At 45.0% G+C, this 26,932-nt stretch overlaps 1 protein-coding gene across 1 annotated transcript in view; it reads right to left on the bottom strand.

The window, feature by feature from the left end:
* LOC124254149 (tyrosine-protein kinase SYK-like) overlaps window positions 1–26,932 on the bottom strand; it is a 323,457-nt gene that overhangs the window by 270,342 nt on the left and 26,183 nt on the right. Inside the window, exon 3 of the mRNA XM_046688027.1 lies at window positions 9,381–9,615. Within this exon, the coding sequence (XP_046543983.1) occupies window positions 9,381–9,615 (235 nt within the window). The remainder of the gene's footprint in view (window positions 1–9,380; window positions 9,616–26,932) is intronic.

Here is a 26,932-nt window from a genome sequence, read left to right as displayed (position 1 = left end):
CTGGGTGGCATTTGTCCGGGTGGCTTTTGTCCTGCTCCCATTCCGAGTTACAACTTGTTTTCATAGACGATTCTGTCGTAATTGCCTGGTGTCGCTGGGCCTTATTTGTTCGAGCAAGCCGAGCAAGTGATAGTGAAAACTATGATCAGCCTCGCTCATCTCAGTTACGGTTAATTTCTTCAACCTAAACAGTGCGACATTAGGAAGGGTGGATGCCCATCAGATGCCGTTATTTGAAAATTTTGGGCTTTTTGCAGGTTTTCTAATGCTCGGATGGTATAATGACTGATCATAATTGATCCCATTTCATTTAAAAAATGACATTTGATCTATTTGAATCCGTAAACTAAACAACCCCACTTTGCCATTGCTAGAAGACTCTGAAAATTTACTTAGGTAAATAGGTACATACAGTTTTAGCACACAGCAAATGCTTATATGTATTTCTTATGCAACAATAAAGTTCTGTCTGTATTCTCAAAATAGTGTCGGCCCATAGGTTTTCACATGCAATTAAAATTGCATGCATTACAGCAATTAATACTCCCTTGTTGTAACCCGTGTTAGGTGGTATAAACCTACACATGTTATTTGTCATCATTCACTTGATGGTCAGTTAATGAATTTAAAACAGGTATAATTAGTGGTAACACCACTTAGATAACCCCGACAAAGGTTCCCATTTTGCATTTCTTGTGTCTGGAGTAAATACTCAACATTATAAACATCGATCAAAGGATTAACCGATAACATGCTGATTGATTAATTACTTTTATCTTACACAGCGGATTTGTCAAAAGGTAGAGTTTATGTATGTAGATTTACTAATCTATACTGAATACACTCTGTCGTGTCTGTGTCTGCGTAAAACAACTTCCTTCTTTCAAAGGATTTACCGCCAAGACATTGATTGATTGCTCATTATTGGCTAACTAAATTAAAGAATGGCGGACATTATGCAATTAGTTCCCAGGTATGCTATCTTGGGTGACCAATGAGACTATATACCAATGTGAAATACCTGAAACGATATATCACTTTTCGTAAACATGCATTAGACTGTTAAAAGACACATCATTTGGAACAGCTGCAGGTGAATGGCATATCACTCGTTTTTGTGGATATTGTTGGATACATTCCTCGAACAAAGTAATAGCCTGACATTGTTCTTATAACTCTAACCTGTATTAATTTTAATAATTGCATTTTGTTTTTATGCATTTGTCGTAGCATTCCACAGAATCATTGTTTCGTCTTGAAGTAATGAGACAGACAACATACACTAGGGCTTGTGTGCGAATTATGATTTACATTGGCAAACTACAAAATGTCTAGATATTCAAGTTATAAGTATAGGCAGATCGCCTGATTTTTATTTAGTTTCAAAATGCATACAAGTATGATAATAAACTAATTAGGATTATAAGACCAAATATAAAGACGCACGATGACTAGTATCTACATACTGGTGAGTGGACGTTAACCACGTGAATGTAGCAAGAAATTTATTGAGCAGTATTGTCATTTCGACCCCCACCTCGCTTCTTAGGAAGAAATTGTTATGTTACAAGTTGTGTCATGCCAAATCCTGTTGGCCATGATTCAAATACATATTTAACTACAAGTAGAAAGTAGTTTTGATTTTCTAACTTGATGAAAACAAACCATAATCTCATTAATTCTTTAACAGACTTTAGCCCGTGATGTTACAATTATTAAAAATGGCAGCGCCCTGTCGCGACATCTGCCAGTCTGAGAATAAATGCTATTTAGGTTTGTTTTCACCGAGTTATAAAATCAAAACTACTTTCTACTGGTAGTAAAATATGTATTTGATTGATGTCAAATAGGATTTTGCATGACATAGCTTATAACATAACAATTTCTCTCGTGGAAGCGAGGTGGGTGTCAATATAACACTACTTACAATATTATTGTCACTTCCACCACAACCTGGCTTCGAGAAAGATATCGTTATGTTTCAAGTTGTGTCATGGAAAATCTTTTTGGTCATCAATCATATATATATTGTACTACAACTAGTAAGTAGTTTTGATTCTTTAACTTCCTTGGCATTTGAACACATTTAAGATATTCCAAGCTTCCTGGCGCTTCGCAAAGCACTCACAAACATAACCCATTTAGCACGAACTCACGGGTTTGGTGGAAATTAGTACATGGTGACACCATCACTTTCGACCCCTAGGAGGGCAGCATAGCGATTTGACGGCAACATAGCGATTAGTTTTGCTTTGAGTAAGTTTCCTTGTTCAGACCATCCTTTAATGTTGGAATATGGGCAAAAGTAAATATAAAACAATATGAGTGATTCTGCCCTCTGTGTATTGTACTTACCATTGAATCAGAGTACCAATTCTTTATTGAATGTTCATTTTACTGTGATCTGAGAAACAGCCTGCTCCCACAATACTACATAAATAATCCATGTGAAACTAAATTTATCAACTTATTATTGTCTTGCAATTCTACAACTGTTAACTATCTTGCTAAGTTTATATTTCTTGCATTGACAAAAAGAGTGAAGTTTTTTAATATAGAGTATAAGATTAAATGAGACATTGTACATGTTAGCATACAGCTTAATATTATATATGGCACTGGATTGTATTGTCATCTTTATAATTGTATAACGGGTCGGTGGCCCTTGTACGAAATTAACTCTCACTCACTAGATATAAGCTTACGATGGCACATACTTAAACTAAACGTGACAAAATTCACTTTTCACCCAAAACCTTGAACATTTAAAATGTGTTCACCACTGCAATATCAACTAGTCAAGTCGATAATCCTTTCGTTAATCCCTTAAACAATCATTACTAAAACAACACCAAACATGAAAGACTACCGCCAGTCGCCTTAACGCCCCCATGAAACACTCATGCCGCCCCAATGCCACTATAGCAATTCGCCCATGCAGAACAATCATTTACCATCACCCACCAGTTATCTCCCCTTGCGGATATTTCCAAAATTGGAAATTTTTGGAAACATCATCTTTCCAAAATTGGAAATGTCTTGGAAACATCATCTTTCCAAAATTGGAAATGTCTTGGAAACATCATCTTTCCAAGACATTTCCAAGCTTGTAAATGTGGAATTTTTTTTCCAGTGTACATGTTGTTTACAGAGAAGAGGGTACTCCACCAGAGCAGCTAAGGCAGAACACTAGCCTTATGTCGATCTACACATAACCTGTACGACGACAAGTGGAGAAGTTTCGACCATTATGCTGCTCGTCAGTTTCACGAACAGAAGAGCAACGCACCCACAAGTAGCAGACTACCTGTGTCATCTGAGGTCTACTAGAAGTTTGAAGGGCTCTACACTGTCAATTTATTTGGCAGCAATCAGCTCAGTCATCACTATGAAGACAAGGGTGAAGTTGGCAAAGGTTCCTGAATTAGTTGTTTTGCTGAGATCCTTCGAGCTAGAAGAACAGCAGAAGTTCAGAGCACCAGCATGGGATCTCAACGTAGTGTTGCGGCATCTCATTAGTGAAGATAATGAGCCATTGACGCAGACACCATTTGAGTTGCAAACTCAAAAGGCGTTATTCCTGCTCGCATTAGCAACTGCAGCCAGGATGTCAGAAATCCACGCCTTAGATTTCGGCCATACGAGATTTGAAGCCACCGAACGTGCTGCAGTCCATCTAGGCTTTAGATGGGACTTCATTGTGAAGAATCAACTGCCGGGGCAACCAGATTGACAGTTCTACGTTCCGGCTTAATCAAATATCCTGGGTCCAGATGACACACAGGATTTGTCCTTGTGTCCGGTCAGAGCACTGAAGATTTACTTAGAAAGAAGTGCTGCGAGAAGAAGGAAGTTCGAACGTTTATTTATCCCATTGTCTCCCGCCACAACTGTAGAAGTCTCTCGGACGACCATTTCCTTTTGGATCAGAGCGGTGATCCTAAGAGCATACAAAGCAGCTGGGTTAGAGCCTCCAAGAGCATCGAACCCACACGAAGTTAGAGCATTGGCCTCGACACTCGCCCTACACGGGAATTGCTCGTTTTCATCCATCATGGAAGGCTGTTTTTGGAAGTCCGACACTGTCTTCGCTAACCACTATCTACGAGACATCGCCACGGAAGACATATCCGGTATACATCAGTTTGGGCCATTAGTGGTAGCGCAGCAACTCACAATGCCAAATCGACAATGAAGAAATCTCACCCTTGTCACGCAGTCTTGTTGACGCCAGGCAACTGATCCATTGCCATCGGCAGAGAGTCCATGTTCCCCTGTCTTACAAGATAAGTCAGCACATGAGTGATCTAAGACGCTGTTTCGGTAAAGCCCTTACCTTACCATATGGGTCGCGACACCAGTTTCGGTAATAATCCTTACCATAACATATGTGTCATTCCAGATATCTAGACAACGAGGCGTTTAGTATATCTAAGTCCACGCAATCTGTAAGATTACTTCCAATACTATTTATAAGAAGGTGGTCCCTGCTGTACATTAGGCAGAATTACTGTATGCAGCCGCGAGAAGAATTCTCAGGGGGTATATAAGCAAACTCTGATGTGAGTACAATGAAACAGAGAATCCTGTAGGTGGTTGACCCTCCGCCTGTTGCGTCGGATTCGGTAAGCAAATAAGCATGAGTCAGGATAAGGAAAAATATTAATTGTTTTGGATAAAATTGATATTTTATACTTATCCTGACTCATGAGATGAAGCCCTCCCAACAGTCCCCTCTCACCACTCGGGCTTCCCTGTAAGCTTGTGTGGGGGTATATTCGGAGAAAGTGAGGTTTGTGCGTGCACAGGTCACGTGGGTGCTTTTTGGTGGGAAAGGGAGGTGGCTCAGGGTGAGTGATTGTACATTCACTTCTTGGGAATTTTTGAAGGGATTCAAGTTTCCACTAACCGTTCAGAAGAAGGGATAGAGAAAGCAAATAAGCATGAGTCAGGATAAGCGTAAAATATCAATTTTATCATAAAAAGTACATTTCTGTTATTTGTCTGTTATTGATTTATTCTGCTATTAGTCATTTTCCGATCACAATGATATTCACATTATATCACATTAGTTTTAAGGAAGTTTACTTGTGCAGATGTCCATTCTCAGTTCAACTTGATAAGGTGACAAGCTGCGTCGAGGAACTGAAGGGGTGATCTTCTGCCAGAGGCAAGTTGCACTTGAAGTCTATCCAAGTGACTCTCCAGGTTTCGATAGATGCTTTTTTTTGTCGGACAGTTGTTGCCTAATTGATCTGACTGCGTACCAGTCTGTTCACTGTTTCCAATTTCTTTATGGCAATGACGAATTCATAAATGTTCTGACGAGTTTCTTGAAGCCGTTGTGAAAACCCTCCAAATGATTATTGGTTCTGGGTCCTGTATTTTCATGCTGGTTCCAGATACGAGGCGGGGATCTTGGGTATGGAACACTGTAAAAGGAAGCAACAGTGGCAGCGACATCTTCTTCTAGGTTCTGGATCTCTTCATTGAAGATCTGTTGGATGGGTTGTATCTCATCACGAACACGTTGTCTTCAGTCGATACTAGTATCTGTCTTCCTCCTCTATGAGACAAGATGAACTCTGCCCTCTGCAGGTTAGCCATTGTGACTGTCAGTGCTTGTCGAACGCTCCATTTTATAGGGTTAAGTAGGTGTAAAGCCTATTGGTAGCAGAGAACTGAGTATTGTATTATAACCTTGTTTCAACTTCTTAGTGGATGCACCAATCCTCTTTACTCAACTACATATCCTTAAAACAGTGGATCAAGATTAGTATGGCACTGACCAGTGAGTCAGATTCATTATAAGAGTAGGGGTGCATTTTCTAATCCCAATTATAGTTTGGCATGAAATGCATGTGGACCCGTTTTTTTGTAAATATCTCTTCATCCAATGATCCAATCGATCTCAAACTGTGCAAGTGGATGTTTTGTCAGACAACCTAATCACATTGTAAATCACCGATTTTATGCATTTGTATTGAGGAATCTGTCTATGTAACTGTCAACAAAATAAACAGCAGAACGCAGACTGCTTGCAGAGGGAGGGACCTAATTACCTGTAACAGTGGCAGTGTTGGGTCATAAAGGTCAACGTTCGTCAATGTAGGTCAGCTATGCACGTGACAGGTCATGAATAGGGTAAGGTGGGTGCCAACTGTTAACCATCATACGGAGTTTGTTTCTCTGAGTTGTTCAACATTAACCACAAAACCCATTAGTGAGAATTATTCTGTAGGTTAAAATCTTTAAATTTGTAATGTTAATGTCATATTTTGTTTATGCAGTACCTAAGTGGAAATGCATTTAAAGAACACAGAAAGTATATTTACACTAAATCATTAATCGGACCACCTATGGTTAGAACTGAACTGTTCCCTCGGACACAAGCACACACAATCATGCACACTCATTGAAGAAAAGATAGAATAAAGACAAAAGTGTTATGTTTTGATGTCGTACACATTCCAAATTAAGCAATGCATTTCTAATAGCTTTAAGCATATAGATAGTTAATATTTATATTTTCATGATAATTTTATGTGAAATGAGTGTTTCATGTTACACTATAAGTCGTTGGAATTAGTCAGTGCTGTCATTGTTAAAAGAAGTTATATTTCTTTGAGCATATCTGGCTGGATACTATTATTATCTGTAAATATAATAACAGAATTAAACTTCATCAAGTTCACTCCATTCTTCCATAGAGGAGTCATCAGTGTCCAGACGAATGACAACTGGATTAACTGTTTGCTCTTTCAAGCCATCTTTGAGCCAGTACTCTTTCTCCACCTTCTTGACATGTTCAACACATGCATGCCAGCGTGCAATGCCAATGTCACATATAGCAGTGTTGACAATGTGCTTGACATCATTCAACTTGAATGATTGATTTTTCCAGGCCACTGTACTTTTAAGGTCTCCCCAGATAAGTTCGATTGGGTTGAGATCACAGTGGTACGGTGGTAATCTCAAGACCTTATGGCCGTGTTGGCGTAGCATGTTGTCAATGTTATATGTGGGTGGAGGTTTGTTAGGTTTAATCAAAGAGTACAACTGTGGTTTAGTGGCCTTAATTGAAAATTGTATATTGTTATTTGTTAGCCATTGCTGCATATCTGTCTTCTTTGTATTGGAAGTTTGGCACCTATTGTTTGGATCTCTAGGGATAGGAAGCATTGTCCATGACAACAAGACTTTTGTAAGGCAGAGCTGGCAACAATTGTTCCTCAACATACTGTGTGAAAACCGTTGAGTTCATTTCTGTATGATAGTCCCTACCATCTGTGCTCTTTGACCGAAATACCAGATCACACCCAGGTAGGAATCCACGGTGGGAACCAGCATGAAGAACGATTAAACGTTCACCTTTGCCTGTTGGTATTTTCCTACCATCACTGGGATCAGTGGGTAGCCACTGTCTGGCAGCAGTATGGTTTGCATTGATCCAGGTCTCATCCAGATATATAGGTTTGAACCCATCCTCTCTTGCCTGCTTAATTTCTCTCAGATAGTTACACCTTCTTTTCACAATATCAGATCTCTCACACATTACAAGTTTCTGGTTTGCTACCTTCTTGTACTTGTATCCAAATTTGAGCAGTAGTTCGCTTAACATAAACCTAGAAACATTATCGTCGTGATCCTCTGCAAGGACGTGTTTTAACTTTCTTGTGGACAGGTGTTCATTTCTAGCAAATAGCCGGCGAATGACATCTCTGATGACCCTGATGTCAAAAGAATCTAACTTTGGATGCCTACCTTTTTGTACAAGGTTTTGTTTATTGGTTGTTGGTTTATTTTTTCATGCCAAGAGCAAAAGTTGTACGTTTCATGTAATCCGACATCTTATAAATCGGTTTGCTACGTTTGCTCTCTTTTTAAAAAAAATTCCACACATTTCTAATTACACGTTTAGAATCATCTGAATAAGCTTTCATGATGACAGCTAGAAGAAGTCAACGTGAATGATCCAAACGGTCTATCACTGTGCAGTGCACAGGTAACTATCATGAACTGCACATGCATTTACCTTTATGACCCAACACTGCCGCTGTTACAAGTCATTGGCTCCCTCCCTCTGCAAGCAGTCTGCGTTCTGCTGTTTATTTTGTTGACAGTTACATAGACAGATTCTTTAATACAAATGCATAACATCGGTGATTTACAATGTGATTAGGTTGTCTGACAAAACATCCACTTGCACAGTTTGAGATCGATTGGATCATTGGATGAAGAGATATTTACAAAAAAACGGGTCCACATGCATTTCATGCCAAACTATAGCCTACATTGTTTTTGTATGCGAAATGGGATAAAGGTGAATTGAGATGTAGGCGAATAGGGACCGAACCCATGCATTCCATGCCAGGTGAGTTGACGGTCCTTTGTCATACCTGGCTGAGTGACCTAAGTTTTGCCTGATTTTACGAGTAAACATGCTTTTCTGGATATCCTATTACGCATCCCATTGAAGGGCCAGTTAGGCCGATATGGGTTATTTCGACATATGCTATTTGCAATTGTGTAAATTTGAAGTATACAGAGTAACAGCCTAAAAACACTTATTTTTTTCTAATTCCGACAGTACTTTTGTGGGATGTTTTCATAAGAATTATGAAAGAATGTACAGAGTGACATCACACAGCAGTACTCCTGCCACAAACATTGATACAAACTAAACTGATGTACAAAAGAAAGTACACACATGGTAAATAAAAATTTGAAAAGTGTTTTTGATTGTGTACACCACAAATATCCTTTACAGTGTTGTGCATAGGACATCATAAAAATCAAGATTTTGGTCAGTTGCACATGCATAGTGGTATACCTGTTAAAGGATAACATCAAAATGCCAAGATTATCAGCGGGTGAGTGAGAACAAGCCATTGGAATGTCACAGATAGGGGCTTTAGAAAGTTGTATGGACAAAACATTGATTTTGGTAACACATACACAACTGTGTAAGTCACAATTAGAACGCTTTTCAAAATACATTTTTGTTTTGGGGAAAATAATCCCAAAGCACCAGGTGTGTACATTGTTTCATACATCAGTTTAGCTAATCAACAACTCCATCAGAGACCCTTTCTCTTGCAGCAAAATTCTAAAGTGCCCTCCTTCCTCAAGGCAACACTAAAATCATGCCTTGTGTTGTACTTACACATTTTAACATATTAAATGTGTTGATATTGACTTCCTGTTCCTCTGTTGAATATGTTCTTCTACTCAATGGTTTCATTATGCTATTGGATCTTATCTAACGTTATAAAGTACCTGATGCTTGGCACACAACAAACATAAAACCATGAATCTTGGACACAAGACAACTTATGAAAATACAATGTCGTGCCATCATAATCAAAAGTATATCTTACCTTAATTGATTTTGCCCTCTGCATGAGCTCCTTCTCCAAATCATGGTAGGTCATGCCCCTGAAAGCAACTGGTGTCTGATTAGAACCTCTGTTGCATGGTGCTGTGGGCCGGGTCACAAATCCATCAGGGTTGTTCTGGTAAAATTTGATAAGTTCTAAAGGTCCTTGGAATCTCCGTCCATCAGGTATCATGAAAGTTCCATCAACTTGTTTTTCAACTATGTAGTGGTGTACCCTGAAACAATATGCCATGAAGTTATCAGATAAGAAAAAGGTTTGAATATACACCCCATACTGCAATTTGATAAGATAAGATGAGGGAAAACATTCATATCAATATTAAAATCTATTGCACAGAGCCTGCTGTTTAATGGTGCACTCACAAACATTCCTGCAATATGAAGGCATCTGTATATAATCCAAGCTGGGTCAGACGATCCAGTTGTCATATCTTTTGATACGCATGGGGTGCTGAATACCAATGCTAGCTGAGTACTTCTGGCCCTGGTATTCCTGGTCCTGGTGCTCCAGGCATTGGTCCTTCTGACCCTGGTGCTCCTGGCCCTCATTCTCCTGATGGTGGTGCTCCTGGCCCTGGTTCTCCTGGCATTGGTTCTCATGACCCTAGTGATTCTGGTCCTGGTTCTCTGGCCCTGGTCTTCCTGGCATTGGTTCTCATGACCCTGGTGCTCCTGGCCCTCATTCTCCTGACCATGGTGCTCCTGGCCCTGGTTCTCCTGGCATTTGTTTTCCGAGCTGGTGATTCTGGTCCTGGTTCACTGGCCATGGTACTCCTGGCATTGGTCCTTCTGACCCTGGTGCTCCTGGTCCTGGTACTCCTGACCCTGGTTCTCCTTAGCAGTGGTACTCCTGGCATTGGTTCTCCTGGTCCTGGTTCTCTTGACTCTGGTGCTTCTGACCCTGGTGCTTCTGACCCTGGTTCCCCTGGAGTAGTATACACAACAGGGGGTACGGGATCACATCTGACATTAGTCTCTATCTATGAAATGAAGCCTTTGCCAGACCCTTTTCCTTCCCTCCATTGCACCCTACCACTTTTCGTTTGCACCCCAAATTTACTGACCATTATGATCACGTGACCCCATTGCGTCGTAGGGTATGACTCCCTCGGTCACTCAGTTATGTTGATCTCAGTTTAATATATACAATGTCGACTTTTGAGACCCTCATCATGTGTAACCTAACCTTCATCTCACTATGTTTCGTGTGTACAGGGTATTACATTATTAAAATTAAAAATCGCATGATATATTATAGGATGGAGTGCAACGAACTGCTTGAACAACCGATATCCGAGGGTGAAGATACGTCCTCCCGGGTTGATGATAAGCGTGAAAGACTCGTTGCCCTCGTCGTGAGTGGGAAGGGGGAACAATACTTTGGTGGGGACTATACCCCCGATAAAATCCAGATGAGGTCGACAAGCTGTACGTGAGATACGAGTCTAGGCTCGGGACTGAGATGACGGCAACTATAGGGTCGACCATGACTCAGATCTACACCGGCATAGCCTCGTACTTACTTCCCATTCCCCCGGAACGCCGATTTTACTTGTGGGAGGACCTCGAGAAAGACCCGTTCATAGAACACGCCTTGAGCTCTGTCAGCTGCATGCTGTACCACAATTACGGTATGTTTTTAGCGATCATCACGGCGAAGCATTGCCGATTTAATGAGGTAAAAAAATAATAGTAATGTTATACAAGATGGATCAGGAAGTGACTCCGACCCCAGAGGAGGAGGAAACCATGACACAGGAGGAAACACTGACGCAAATCACCAAGAAGGAGAACCCTAAGAGAGTCGCTGCCGGCAGAAAAGGTGGTTTGGCTAAGCATCACAAGAGTAGTAACTATACTCTGTGGATAGCTTTAGGCACAACTGTTGATGCTACTACTCTCTCATTATTCATGCTACGTAGTAAATCCCCAAAGCTAAACCCCACCCCCACCCCCACAGAAACGAGTAGAGGTCAACCCCCATATTATGCTATAATTAAAAATATATTTCTATATCATATACATCATGTCTGAGGGGAAAACGGTCGTTAACGAAGCATACCACGCCACCGTGGTTGCCGGCCTAGCCATCGCATACGTTCGTCTGACCAAGATGGTCCTCAAACAATCGACTATCAAGCTCGATTTCGACCTGCAGGATATGGGCATGCTCATCATGAACCTGGGTATGGCGATGGCCACCAAGGACATCCTCGTGAAATAAGGGATCATACCAGGAAATATTTTGAAGTAAATATAGGTATATATAGGATGGCTTCAATCGCTATGATGGTCGGCGGGGCTTTAGTAAACGCCCTGGCATTTTCCGGTAGCAATTACCTCCTCTCGGAACTACGGGAGTCGAACGCAGCCGAGGTAGAAGCGGAACGAAAACGACACGATATAGCCGTGGAGCAACTGCAGGCTGCAGAAGCTGAGTACGCGAAGAAACGTATGCAGAGACTCGATTTCATTAACGACCAACTCAAGCGTGAAAACCATGCCGTTCGAACGTTCAATGACGTCGATGACGCCACGAAAGAATACTACCTGCTGACCAGCAAACAGCTCGTAACCCTCCGTAAACCTACACACCCTCAGTACTACGCACCCTCCCAGGGGCAAAAGGACCGGGAACTGGCCTTCGTCGTGCTGGGCCTAGCAGCGACTGTGTTAATCGCAAAACAATTAAACTAGGTAACCATATGAGTATACCAAAGATGAGACCAGCTCCGTATCGGTGTCAGTATGTGCTTATGGGGAAAGCCGAGATTTGTGGTTGGAAATGCAGGACTGAAGGGTACTGTTGTTTTTTACATGAGGAGTATAAGAAATGGTTTCGTTAACTACACGTGCTCTGTATGTGGTATTGGAGTGAAATGCCACTACTGCCTATGTAAAGCCAACGGGGCAAACGTAGTCCAGCACCAGTTTATCTACGAGAAGAAAAAGGACTACATAAACGAATGTAGGCGCCTCCTATGGATGGAGACCTAATTAGAAATTGTGTACACCTAGGTATAATGATGAGTACCACCCAAGAGCCTGCGTTCGTGCGAACTACTATAACCCCAGAAGGTTACCTGAAAAGCTGGCGGATGAACAAAGCTGAAAGCATACCCATCACCGGCATCAAACCTCTGATCAACGGTATACTCGAAGAGGAACTGAATGACCTGGGACGCTTCCAATTTCGGTTCACACTGAGAATGGTATGGGATGAGGTATGGGTTAAGGGAGGCGCCAGATATACTTCCCCTATCACAGGTGGGCGAAAAATCACGACTCAACTTGAGCTGGAAAAGTACCTCAACACCTCATTACGAAGCATACAAGAACACCTGGAACACTTACCCCTGGTTGGGTACAGAATCAAATACGGTTCCTGCGGACTGAACACGCTATAGGTAACTACCTGAGGGGCTGGCGGATGAATGTAGACCAAAACATAGACATCGACGTCAAACTCCTGATCGCTGGCAAAGTCATCAAGGAACTGACTGACCTGGGGAGCCTCAAATTCCAAATCACGATGAAAGCGTGGCTCAATAAACAGCAGGCGGACGGCAGCACAGAGTACGTTAAGCCTTACTTCACGGGTAAACAAGAAGTCGCGACTCAACCCGAGACGGTAGACGAGTCCATCGACACCTCGCTTCAGCAAATACGAGAATACCTGGAACGCTACACGCACAGGGGTTCCGGATGGGCCGTGGACAAAATTGATAAGGTCTACCTGGACATAGATCACTACATGCCGTTCAGAGGACTTCCCCCCCCCCCCTACTACAAAAAAACCAAGCCATGGTCAACATCAAAAACAGAGGCCATAACTGCAAGAGGTTAGCAATCAGATCTGCCTTGTTTCCGGTCAACGTTAATTCGAACAGTCCTTCGAGCTATCCCGAAGACGACTGACTGAACTGGGACGGTATAGACGAACCCACACCCATATCTCAGGTCACCAAAATCGAGAAACAGAACACCCACATAGCTATCAACGTCTTTGGGCACGAAGGTAACAAAAAGATCGTGCACAGGATCAGCCCAGTGGCCGAGGGCCACATGGTAATCAATATATTCATGATCCAGCGAGGTGACAAGTACCACTATGCGTGGATAAAACTCTTCAGCAGGCTGTTGTACGACCAATCGAAATACAGAGAGAAAAAACACTTCTGCGAACGGTGCCTGCACGGCTTCACCCGGGCCGACCTGCTGGAATCACACCGAGAGGATTGCCTAGGCGTGGGGCAGACGGCCATACGAATCGACATGCCCAAGGAAGGCGACAACACCCTAAAATTCGGCAACCACAAGAACCAGATGCCCGTACCTTACATCATCTACACCGACTTCGAAGCCCTCATCAAACACATCTGACATCACTATCGAGCCGTCCACAGACAAAAGCTTCACTCATAAAACACAGGGCAACGAGGCCTGTGGGTTCGGGTACGTGGTTGTCCAATGTGATGGGAAAACGAACGCTCCCGTGGTGTACAGAGGTCCCGATGTGGCTGAAAAGTTCCTAAAGTGTTTGCAACAGGAAGAGAAAACCATCAGGAAAATGCTGCGTACCGCCGGTCCCATGCGTATGGCCCAAGCCGACCGGCGAGCACATGACATTAGCACTCACTGTCACGTATGTGACTCACCCCTGAACGGCGATTCGGTGAGAGATCACTGTCACATTACCGGTGAGTACAGAGGCGCAGCCCACAACGCGTGCAACCTCAAGCTCAGAATCAACCCTAAAACAATCAACATCCCCGTGAACTTCGTCCCAACTTGAAAGGGTACGATTCCCACTTGATCATGCAGGCCATCGCGAGGGTCGACAGCAAACCTGACATGCATCCCCAACAGCATGGAGAGATACATCTCCTTCTCCCTGAACGGCCTGAGGTTCATCGACTCATTTCAGTTCCTGCTGTTGTCCCTCGACAGTTTGGTCGAGGCCCATAACGTGTGGGAGGAACTGGGCTGCAGGAACCTGGGTGATTACCATGACCTGTACTTGAGAACGGATGTGCTCCTGCTGGCCGACGTGTTCGAGACATTCAGGAGGATGTGCTTCAAGCAGTATCAACTCGACCCCGCATGGTACTACACCAGCCCAAGTCTCTCTTGGGATGCCTTGCTGAAAAAGACCGGAGTCAAACTAGAACTCCTCACCGATTACGACATGCACCTGTTCATCGAGAAAGGCTTGCGAGGTGGGAATTCCATGGTCTCCAAACAATGAGTACGTGAAGGGCTACGACCCTAGCAAGCCCACCAATCATCTCCTCTACCTCGACACCAACAACCTGTACGGCTGGGCCATGAGCCAGTATCTACCCACAGGGGGATTCGAGTGGGTGCCTGAGATAGACGTCATGAGCATACCGCCGGATTCGGGGAAGGGTTACATACTCAAAGTGGACTTGGAGTATCCAGCAGCATTGCACGCTGCACACAACGGCTACCCCCTGGCTCCCGAATGTTTAACGGTGGACCCGGACTGGATGTCTAACTATCAACGGAACTTGCTGGGGGGTAATAAGCCGGCCAAAGTTTAAAAACACGTACCCAACTTGATGGCCAAAACCAAGTACATCGTTCACTATCGCAACCTGCAGCTGTACCTGTCGTTGGGTATGAGGCTGACTAAAATTCATAGGGTGCTCAAGTTTGACCAAAGCCCCTGGATGGAGCCCTACATCAGAATGAACACGGACCTGCGAAAGCTGGCCACCAGTCACTTCGAGAAGAACCTCTACAAGCTCATGAACAACTCGGAGTTCGGCAAGACGATGGAGAATTTGCGAAAACGCGTGACCGTGAAGCTAGTCCGGTCGAAAGAGGAAGACAAGTTCAGGAAACTGATAGCCAGCCCGGCATTCAACCGAAGCAAGATATTCACCGATGATCTGGTGGCCCTGCACATGAGGAAAAGCCACATCAAATTCAACCGTCCCGTCTACGTGGGGATGAGCATCCTCGACCTCTCCAAACAGCTGATGTACGACTTTTACTACAACAAGCACAAGAAACCGGCCGACGCTATCAAACTGAAATCAGTGGTGTCCGAACCAGCTGCACCATCGCGTGGGAAGGAGAAACAGATACCCGACCGGGCTCTCGTCAGGTACCTCTACCACCCGGGGGAACACGAAGGAGACACTCGGAAACTAGCCACCGACCCGATGTGGTCTGTCAAAGCTTACAGCGTAGATAAAGTGGACATCAAGGCCGACGAGCCAAACTTGTACTACTTGAAAGACGGGCCGCCGAGGGGGTTCGTCTGGGAGGAGTTGCTGATCATACCTCACGGCGCTATGTTGCCACCCCCAAAAAAAAAGCATTGCTAAGCACTCGGTAAGCCACGGGTTGGTCGGTTTTCAGCATGAGTGAGTGAGTGAGTGAGTGAGTTTAGTTTACGCCGCACTCAGCAATATTCCAGCTATATGGCGGAGGTCTGTAAATAATCGAGTCTGGACCAGACAATCCAGTGATCAACAGCATGAGCATCGATCTGCGCAATTGGGAACCGATGACATATGTCAACCATGCCAGCGAGCCTGACCAGCAGATCCCGTTAGTCGCCTCTTACGACAAGCATAGTCGCCTTTTGTAGAAAGCATGGGTTGCTGAAGACCTATTCTACTCCGGATCTTCAGGGGCCTTTTAGCATGCTTCGTTTCGGCTAGCTGCCTCTTCACCCGTTCTCGTTCTAGTTTGCTAGGAATCACGTCGTTCTCTCTCAAGCACTCCTCGAACGAAAAAGGATACCCATCGCATCTGTTCCCTGAGGTCTTTCAGGACAGAGTTGAATTTCTGCGTCAGCACCCAGACGCTGTGCTTTGCGTGCCGGCTGGAGAAGGCCAGGTGTGATTGCATGTCTCTCTTTTTTGTTATGTCCTTGTTAGCGCTGCAGTCGTCCAGGATGAACAGCGTAGGCTCCCCCTTGAATTTCTTGTGATAAGCCTTCGGCCAGTCCTGCAGGCGTGTTCCCGGGTCTACTTTGTGTACGTCCGGGTCCGTCATCACCCAAGATCTCTCCGTGTACGTCCTGTTTATGTGCAGAAGTAGGGCACATGATAATGATGTTATCGAACACATTCCGGTAGTACCCCTCCAGCATATCCAGAATGAAAACGGTCTTCCCGCAGCCCGTCTGCCCGCACACTTTGGCGCAGTGCTGGTCGCGGGGTAGATCAATAGATTGCCTGCATGAATCTCCCATTGTCTACATTAATCGTCCATAATCACGTACAGATCTAATTTCAACTTACCTGCTGGTTGAGTCTTCTTGGCGATCTGGATAGTTATCCCCTCGCTGCCGTTGTCGATGCCGCGCCTGCTGCCGTGTAGCCTGTGGTCGTCCGTGGACCGCATGTCAGGTATTCCCCGATCTGCACGGAGGATAGATCCAGTTCTTTGGTGACGTGTGGGTGCCGGGTCAGTAGCTTGTTTATCTCGTCCCACTGCTGGTGTGCCCTCATACCATGGCTGAACAGCTGGTTGGGCACGCCCTCGATGGTCACTTCCACCTTCGTGATCTCAGGGTTGAAAAACTTTTCGCTGTCCCTTCGGGAACGGCTCGTAATCCTCCATGGGGACGATCAGGATGCATTTCATTGATCGCGCCGGCACATTCAGGTTGATGTTCTACACTGCGTCGCTCTTGTCCCATATTACCGTTCTATGTCGTGGTAAAACGGCGCGTGCCCCGTGAGAACTCGAAGTCGAGCGGCATGCAGAACCGGCTCCTTACGCTTTGGTGATGACCTTTTCACCCGCCGGGACCTTGTCGAGCTGGTCTGACGTGAAGTTGTACCCCACGCGCAACCGAGTCGACTTACTGACGCCTTGGTACACGTCGTTGACGCGTTCGCCCTCGCTTTTCCAGAGGTGCCCGTAGCAGTGAAACATGTCGCTGTCGTCGATGCTCAACACCTCGTTGCCGCTGATCTTGATGGTGGTTTTCTTGAAGATGGCACGGCCTACGTTCCGCACAAGCTCGCGTTTGTCGTTGTCGGAGGTCAACATGAGGTTGAAAGCCAGTCAAACCGTGCCGGGTACAATGAGGTCATTCTCACCCAGGTTGGGGAATCGAACCAGCAGTTTTTGGTTCTGGTCTATCTTGCTGGGATTGTTGGTGATGGTCACCGACCGACACACAGCTCTAACGCCGAGAGGCTCTCTTAATCTCCCGGAAAGGGTCTAGCTTCCTCCCGTATGACATTGTTATATATAGAAAATATATAAGTTTAATAATTTAATATGGCTGAAGGTGGTGGCTACGATGACATCCAGATGGACGAAATGTGGGATAGTAGTGCCCACTCGTTCAGAGAGGAGGAAACCTATGACTATTTCGTTGTTGTAGACCATCACTTTGTTGACTCTCAGTTGCATGTCGCTCGGAGCCATGTACAATCCCACTCCGAACATGTAGTCGACTTTAGACCGGGCATATTCCAACACATCTTGGTAGCGTCGGATGGCACTCGGCAGATCGATCAGTCTGGCGATGGCATCCTCGACACTGGCCACAAACTTTTTCTGCGCGTCGTAAGCTGTCCCTTTACCGAGGATGTCGGAACGCGTTTGTGCCTGCACACCCACCAGCGCCCACATGTTCGTTTGAATCAAGTCGTTCAAGCCGTTCGGTGCCAGCACGAGTGAACCCTCTTGACGTGTCCAGCATGAACTTTTTCCAGTCATCCGCGGGTCCCTGCTCGAACCTCCAAACGTGGTCATCCTTGCTGTGGTCGAAGCCATGAGATCATCGTTCCACTCGTTCGTCGTGCTGTAAGCATTCGCATACATTTTACCACCCCATTCTCTCAACTTCTTGCTGGCTTCCACGAGGGGCATGTTGTGAACGATGGGGATACCCAACCCATGGTTCGGCCCCGGCAAACGCCAATCTGTCTTCAGGTCTATTTCGAATTCGTTGCAAACGCGTTCGTAGGCCCGTCTATCGTACTGGTTGTTTACTGCGTCCCACGCCTTGTCCTGTGGGAGCGGGGGGCTGATTTCTTTGAGGATGCACCTGACCTGGTAGTACACGTGGAACGTGAACACAGACCTACTCAACACATCAAGCCGAGTGTCAGTGAACGCCAAGCCGCACCCAGTCGTGGCGCACCAAACGGCGAAGTTGAGTTGATTGTGCCAGAACTGCAAGCATGGACTGCCTTGACGTTCGTCACTGAAAGCCTATACTTTTCGAACACATCGATGAACTGGGCTCCGAAATGCAACCCAGCCACGTTGACCACGATCTTCATGTGCGTGAAGTCGGAGGCACTTACGTTGCCGCTCTTGGGGTAGAAGTGCATGTTGAAATATTATATAATGTATGATATTCTACTCGATATGTATGTGACGCTCCCGGGAATAACGAGCGGTGAGGCCGTTAGGCTGCTGCACGCGATCGATAACACGTCGGGTCAACTCGAAGTCGCACTCTGCGATATCACCTACCTACCGCAATGGACTAACATCGACGACAGCAACAACATAACCAACGGCTACTACAGTGTGTGCTCGCCAAGCGACGAAGTCTTCAAGCCTGTGGGAGCCGAGCTCAAGATGAACGACTCAAACGGCACAGTGGTGTTAACCAACAACGGAATAACACTTTGAGGCTCGGCTGACCATTGGCGAGGATACTCGGACTGCCGCCGGACGAGATAAAACCCACAACCACCATCACGGGTACGAAGTTACCAGAGCTAGTCCCGTACCGTGAGCTGTGCATTCATCTCGATCAGCTGAGCACAACGGACAACATTCAAGCCGATGGCCCTTCCACGCTGCTGAGAGCTGTACCGGTGAAAACTGAGAAGTACAACGACGGCAGAACAGAGTCGTTTTCATTGCGGCAGTACAAGAGGTTAACGTGGGGTACCATCCCAGAGTTGACAATATCAATTTTAGATATAGAACATAATCCTGTGAATATAGGATACTAGCTCAAGGACCCGGAACGGCTATGAGGTTGAAAAAATGAATCAATGTAGGGATTTCCGACCTCGGGGACACACGTGGATTCGACGACCCCGGAGTAGAGGGTAAACTATACACCTTGCAGCTTAAAAACAGCATATACAAATGCGTTGAAGTCCCCTCCAGTGGTAGTAACCTAGGTGATATAGTCAATACCACAGGAGCGGCCCTCAACAACTCGGTTCGACCTAGTCCGCATTGGTGATAATAGATGGTCGGTATACCCATCGTTCAGAGGCAAACTGTTCAACTTAGAAGATGTCGAGAGCACGACCGTTGCTCGAAAAAAAAAGCCGTATGCCTTCGTCACCGACGACGACAAGTGGGTGTTGTTACCCTCTCAAGTCGGCTGGTTTCTTAACATCACGCTCGGCTCCCCCTATGTGTTCACGGAGAACAAAGACAACTACCTAAACAAAGTCGTGAACAATGGAACCCTGCTTGTGGCTTACGTCCCGACGCAGAGGCGTAGTGTGGTCATCAGCCCACTCTCGAGTATGGCAGCCCACATGCTATCGAGTAAACCCAGGGTGCAAAACGTTGGGTTGCAGGGGTGTCTGAATTCGACGGCGTGGCCAGCATCCTGGAAAGTCTCCCCACGAACTCCACGCTGGTCATCCAATGCTACCTAGGTGAACCATCGCAGCGCGAAGTTGAAGTCGTGAAAGGAATCAAACTCTGGTGGGTCAAACAACACCAGTATCACATTTGCACTGTTTACTTGAGGGTGGGTGTCGACTCCCACACCAGTCTGCAGGGGGGTCACCGTGACCGTGGAAGACACGATATCACTCACCAAGATCTTCCTACCTGACAACATACACCTCATGGGGTTGAAGTGGACCCCTGAGAGGTTATCAGAAAAACAGTTGGAAACTATGTTGTGATAGTAGTATAGCAATGACCAGTCATCGTCCCAACGTCACGCTTAACGATCTAGGAGACACGGAGGGGTTCGATCTGCCCGGTGAGGAAGACACCTTGTACGTCCTACACTTGAAAAACAACGTGTACGAGTGGGTGTTGCTGGCAGACTTTAAGGAGCCCCAACATAACCCTCACCGCACCTTAGGTCTCTTTGACCAAGGATGGTCATATCACCGTAATTAAGAACAATGGTATCTTCCTCACATCTTACCTTCCGGATTCTGATGATATAACTATTTCACGGGGGCTTTCAATGTACTAACTCCACACAAGGATGCAAGTTTAAGGCTCGACTTACCCTATGATCTATCGAGCCTTGCAGATGTATATCCAGAGCGAGAATCCACGATCATCATAACAGTCTTTCTCGGGTCCGCTCATAACGTTAGTAAAGAAATGCAAATCTTACCTGGGTTGACAGTGCACTGGCAAAACAAAGACAAGTTCGCAGTACACCATATCGTCGTACAGCTGGGATCGGAACCCTTGGTAAGTAACTATGATGTAAGAATAAACTCACCTGTTAAGATCTCACCTATCTTCATGCACGAAAATCTGCACTTTATGGGCCTCAAGTATATCACCCGAAAGTTAATGAAGACCCAATTAAAATATATCTCATAATATATATTTTATGCACAGGATGGGGCTGTACCCAGTTGTAGAAGAAGTAGCAAAGACACTCCAAACCATAGACGGATTCCAGTTGAAACAGTTATATGACATAAAACGCCAGCTAGAACAAGACCGCGATGCGCGTAGAGCATTGTATAAAAAATATCACAGGGTCGTCAATTATGTGGACGGCGTCAACACTGCCCTGGTAGCAACCGGTATGGAGTTAGGTGCGGCAGGAGACGGGTTGTTGACCACCATCGTAGCCGCACCTGTGGTGCTGTGTATTGAAACAACGGCAGGAGTAGTAGGGTTAGTAGGATTGACGCTTAAGTACATATCTCGCAGACTGCAACGTAAAGCGTTGAAACACAATGAAATTAGAGTTCTAGCCGAAGCGAAGTTGAACACAATAGCCGATCATATTTCCACTGCACTCACGGACAGTAAAATCTCAGAGGATGAGTTTTGTTTGGTGATGTCGGAAATTGCCAAATACCACCGCATGAAACAGGAGATCCGGTCCAAGTCTCGTAAAAGCACCACCATCAGTGAAGACGAGAAAAAAAAGTACATAGAACAAGGCCGAAAACAAATCATCACGAAGACCAGAGAACTCATAGGAGATACACGTTAAATTGTTACGCTGAGATCAACATAACTGAGTGACCGAGGGAGTCATACCCCACGACGCAATGGGGTCACGTGATCATAATGGTCAGTAAATTTGGGGTGCAAACGAAAAGTGGTAGGGTGCAATGGAGGGAAGGAAAAGGGTCTGGCAAAGGCTTCATTTCGTAGATAGAGGACCGCCTCCGTGGTGTAGTGGTTAGAGCGTCCGCCCGGAGAGAGGAAGGTCGAGGGTTCAATCCCCGACCGCGTCATACCAAAAGACGTTAAAATATGGTACTTGTTGGTCCCTGTCTGGCGCTCAGCATTAATGGGTACAACAAGGACTGGTCGGCTCGAAGTCAGTATAATGTGTCTGAGTGGGGTATTCATGCTTCACTGCGGCATGGTATCTCAGTGGGCTAGCACTATAAAACCAGCTTAAGTCTGGGCTAGTACAAGCAGCCGCACATACACATACACACGCATGCACGTCGTCATATGAGCGAAATATTCTCAAGCACGACGTAAAACCCAATTTCACCTCACCTCATAGATAGAGACTTATGTCAGATGTGATCCCGTACCCCTGTTGTGTATACTACTCGTCCTATAATACAGGTCCTGGTTCTCATGACCCTGGTACTTCTGGCATTGGTACTCCTGACCCTGATACTCCTGGTCCTGGTATAGTGTGTCACACTCAGTCAAGTCATATGCAGTCTGTGTATATAACACAAAATACACATTACTCGCAAATGGTGTAATAAGTCTACACGATCCCCAAGTGCATACTTCTGTAAAACAATATTGAATGAAATGTTGAATAAAATGAACTAAAAAGATTAAAAACATAAATCAAGATATACAGTTTATATGCAGACAGACTAATTGCAAGGTTGATTTGCACATGTAAATTTAGATTTGGCATTATAATGACGGATGCTACAAGCTCAAAGTTATGGAATTAATGGAAGTTTCTAGTAACAATAAAGGTTCTCTGCTTGGATGTGATTTCCGCTTCTGTAGGGAGGCTTATGTAATCATCATGAAGCTTGAAGTGAGGGACAAAAACTTCAGACATGGATGGGATATATATGTTCACGGTCTCAGATATCGTCACTACATAAAAAAAGGACTAAATTTTCCTGTGTGAGGCCCCGCAAAATCCCACCAACGGAGAGGTGCTCCCTCCCATACACTCCCCAAACAAAAGTGCACTTGTTACTCCATTAGGGCACTGATATCCAGTAGATAAATAGTCACGGTTATTTACATGAAGCTGGTCCATAGTCCTCTACACGAAGCCTGTCCATGGTCCTAAACATTAAGCTAGTCCATGATTCCATATATGGTCCATGGTCCTGCATATAAAGCTAGTCTATGGTCCCCTACATAAAGTTGGTATATGGTCACCTACATGAAGCTAGTCTATGGTCCCAAACATGAAGCTAGTCTATGGTCCCCTACATGGAGCTAATCCATTGACCCCTGCATGGAACTATTCCATAGTCCTGCATATGAAGCTTGTCCGTGGTCTCCTACATAAGCCTATGGTCCCCTTTATGAAGATAGGCCATGGTCATGTATATGAAGCTAATCAAAGGTCCTGTATATGATGCTAGTCTATGTTCCCATAAACATGAACCTAGTCCATGGTCCCCTACATGGAGCTAGTCCATGGTCCTGCATATTAGGCTCTTCTATGGTACCGTACATTAAGCTAGTATATGGTCCCCTACATAAAGCTATTCCATGGTCCTGGGTCCCGTTCCACTAACTGATCTTATCTGAGATCAACCTTAGCAAGTTACGCCAATTTTACAATCGTCTTAGCCAAAAGTTACACCCGTTCCACTAACCGATCTTAGGCCGATTGTAGCCAGTCCCCGATCTTATGATCAGTCCAAGCTTAGATCAATACTCTTTCATGCGAGAGATAGAGAAATGCGAGGCACGAACACTTGGTATGAGACACAATATGTGGCTCAACGTTATCCATCAGAAAAAAACAAGGTGTGATGAGGCATCCTGTACCTCGCCACAAGCACATGATCTGATGACGTATCTAGAATCTGTCAGTGGTCTTGAAAAATGCACGGCCTGCCTTTAGAACCACCAAATAGGCACAGTGAAATCAAACATATTTGTATCTTTTTGTTTCAGAACAATCATTTCAGGACCCTCCCTATTCTTAACCATGACGTTGCAATATTGTTGTACAAATGTGTTACACCGACTCCCTCAGCTGTGTTCCCATGGTGACAGTGGTCAGACTGGCCTCACATTTGAAAGGCTTCATTGAAGTGTTTGTTTACATCACAGAAATAAACAAATTCATTTCATGGGGGGGGGTTTAGGAGACGCTCACAGCGAAATGCTCGCTCTTCTTCTTCACTTAGAATATGAAGCCACCATTTCGGTTTCTCTACCATTTATCATGTTGATCATGAGAAACATAGACTTTGGATCTTAACTTTACGATTGACTTTGGTAAGATCGGTTAGTGGAACGGTAACGATCGTAATGTCAAGCTAAGATTGGTATTTTAGGGGTTTACGATTGGCGTAGGGCTAAGATCGGTTAGTGGAACGGGACCCTGTACATGAAGCTAGTCCATGGTCCTGTACATAGAGCTAGTCCTACATGCAGCAAGGTCATGGTCCTAATCTTGAAGCCAGTCCATGGTTCCCCACAAGCCGCTAGTCCATGGTCCTGCATGTAAGGCTCTTCTATGGTACCATACATGAAGCTAGTCTATGGTCCCGTACATAAAGTTAGTCCATGGTCCTGTACATAAAGATAGTCCATGGTCCTAATAATGAAGCTAGTTTATGGTCCTTGACCTGAAGCTAGTCCATAGTGCTGCATATGAACCTAGCCCATGGTTCCCTACATAGTCCCGAATATGAAGCTAGTCCATGGTTCCCTACATGAAGCTAACAAATGGTCTCCTACATGAAGCTATTCCATATTTCTGCATATGAAGCTTGTCCATGGTCCACTATATGAAGCTAGTCCATGGTCCCCTACATGAAGCTAAACCATGGGTCCCCTACATAGTCCTGCATATGAAGCTAGCCCATGGTCCTAAATATGACCCTAGTCTATGGTTCCCTACATGAAGCTAGTCTATGTGCAACTAGTCCATTGTCTTAAACATGAAGCTATTCCACAGTCCTGCATATGAAGCTAGTCCATGGTCCCCTACATGAAGCTAGTCCATGGTCCCCTACATGAAGCTTGTCCATGGTCCCCTACATGAAGCTAGTCCATGGTCCCCTACATGAAGCTAGTCCATGGTCCCCTACATGAAGCTTGTCCATGGTCCCCTACATGAAGCTAGTCCATGGTCCCCTACATGAAGCTAGTCCATGGTCCCCTACATGAAGCTAGTCCATGGTCCCCTACATGAAGTTTGTCCATGGTCCCCTACATGAAGCTAGTCCATGGTCCCCTACATGAAGCTAGTCCATGGTCCCCTACATGAAGCTTGTCCATGGTCCCCTACATGAAGCTTGTCCATGGTCCCCTACATGAAGCTAGTCCATGGTCCCCTACATGAAGCTAGTCCATGGTCCCCTACATGAAGCTAGTCCATGGTCCCCTACATGAAGCTTGTCCATGGTCCCCTACATGAAGCTAGTCCATGGTCCCCTACATGAAGTTTGTCCATGGTCCCCTACATGAAGCTAGTCCATGGTCCCCTACATGAAGCTAGTCCATGGTCCCCTACATGAAGTTTGTCCATGGTCCCCTACATGAAGCTAGTCCATGGTCCCCTACATGAAGCTAGTCCATGGTCCCCTACATGAAGCTAGTCCATGGTCCCCTATATGAAAACTAGTCCATGGTCCCCTACATGAAGCTATTCCATATTTCTGCATATGAAGCTTGTCCATGGTCCACTATATGAAGCTAATCCATGGTCCACTATATAAAGCTAGTCCATGGTCCCCTACATGAAGCTAAACCATGGGTCCCTACATAGTCCTGTATCTGAAGCTAGCCAATGGTCCTAAACATGACCCTAGTCTATGGTTCCTTACATGAAGCAAGTCCATGGTCCCCTATATGAAAACTAGTCAATGGTCCCCTACATGAAGATATTCCATAGTCTTGCATATGAAGCTTGTCCATGGTCCCCTACATGAAGCTAGTTTATGGTACCCTATATGAAGCCTGGCCATAGTCCTTCATATGAAGCTTGTCCATGGTCCCCTATATGAAGCTAATCCATGGTCCCGTTGATGGAATATCTTCATGTAGGGGACCATGGACTAGTTTTCATATAGGGGACCATGGACTAGCTTCATGTAGTGGACCATGGACAAACTTCATGTAGGGGACCATGTACAAGGTTCATATGCAGGACTATGGAATAGCTTCATATAGGGGACCTTGGACTAGCTCCATATGCAGGACTGTAGCCAAGCTTCATGTAGGAGACCACTGACTAGCTTCATATGCAGGGCTATGGACTAGCTTCATATAGGGGACCTTGCACTAGCTCCATATGCAGGGCTATGGACTAGCTTCATGCAGGGACCATGGACTAGCTCCATTCATAGCTTCAGGGACTTCCATATGCAGGGCTATGGACTAGCTTCATGCAGGGACCATTGACTATCACCATGTTAGACTAGCTTCATGAAGCTTGTCCATTTACCCTGCATATGAAAATAATCCATGGTCCCTTACATGAAGCGTGTACATGGTCACATACATAAAGCTAGTCCATGGGCCTAAACATGACGCTAGTCTATGGTCCCCTACATGAAACAAGTACATGGTCCCATACATAAAGCTTGTATATGGTTCTAAACATGATGCTAGTCCATGGTCCCCTACATGAAGCTACTCCATGGTCCCCTATATGAAGCTAGTCCATTGTCTCAACATGAAGCTAGTCAATGGTCCCTGCATGAAGCTAGTTTATGGTACCCTATATGAAGCTTGGCCATAGTCCTGCATATGAAGCTAGACCCTAGTCCTGCATATGAGGCTAGACCTTAGTCCCCTATATGAAGTTATGCTACAGGCCTGCCTATGAAGCTAGTTCATGGTCCCCTACATGAAGCTAGTTTATGGTACCTTATATGAAGCTTAGCCATAGTCCTGCATATGAAGCTTATCCATGGTCCCCTATATGAAGCTAGTTCATGGTCTCCAACATGAACCTAGTCCATAGTGCTGCATATGAACCTAGTCCATAGTTCTGCACATGAAGCTAGTCCATAGTCCTGTATATGAAACTTGTCCATGCTCCTGTAGATAAAGCTAGTCCATAGTCCTGCATATGAAACTTGTCCATGGTCCTGTATATGAAGCTTGTCCATGATCGTAAACTTGAAGCTGACCAAAGGTCATGTATAT

This window comes from Haliotis rubra, unplaced genomic scaffold (assembly GCF_003918875.1).
Source record: "Haliotis rubra isolate DU_JTF1 unplaced genomic scaffold, ASM391887v1 Scf566, whole genome shotgun sequence".
Classification (NCBI taxonomy): domain Eukaryota; kingdom Metazoa; phylum Mollusca; class Gastropoda; order Lepetellida; family Haliotidae; genus Haliotis; species Haliotis rubra.
Note: the sequence above shows the minus strand (reverse complement) of the source record. Positions and strands in the feature narration are given on the sequence as shown.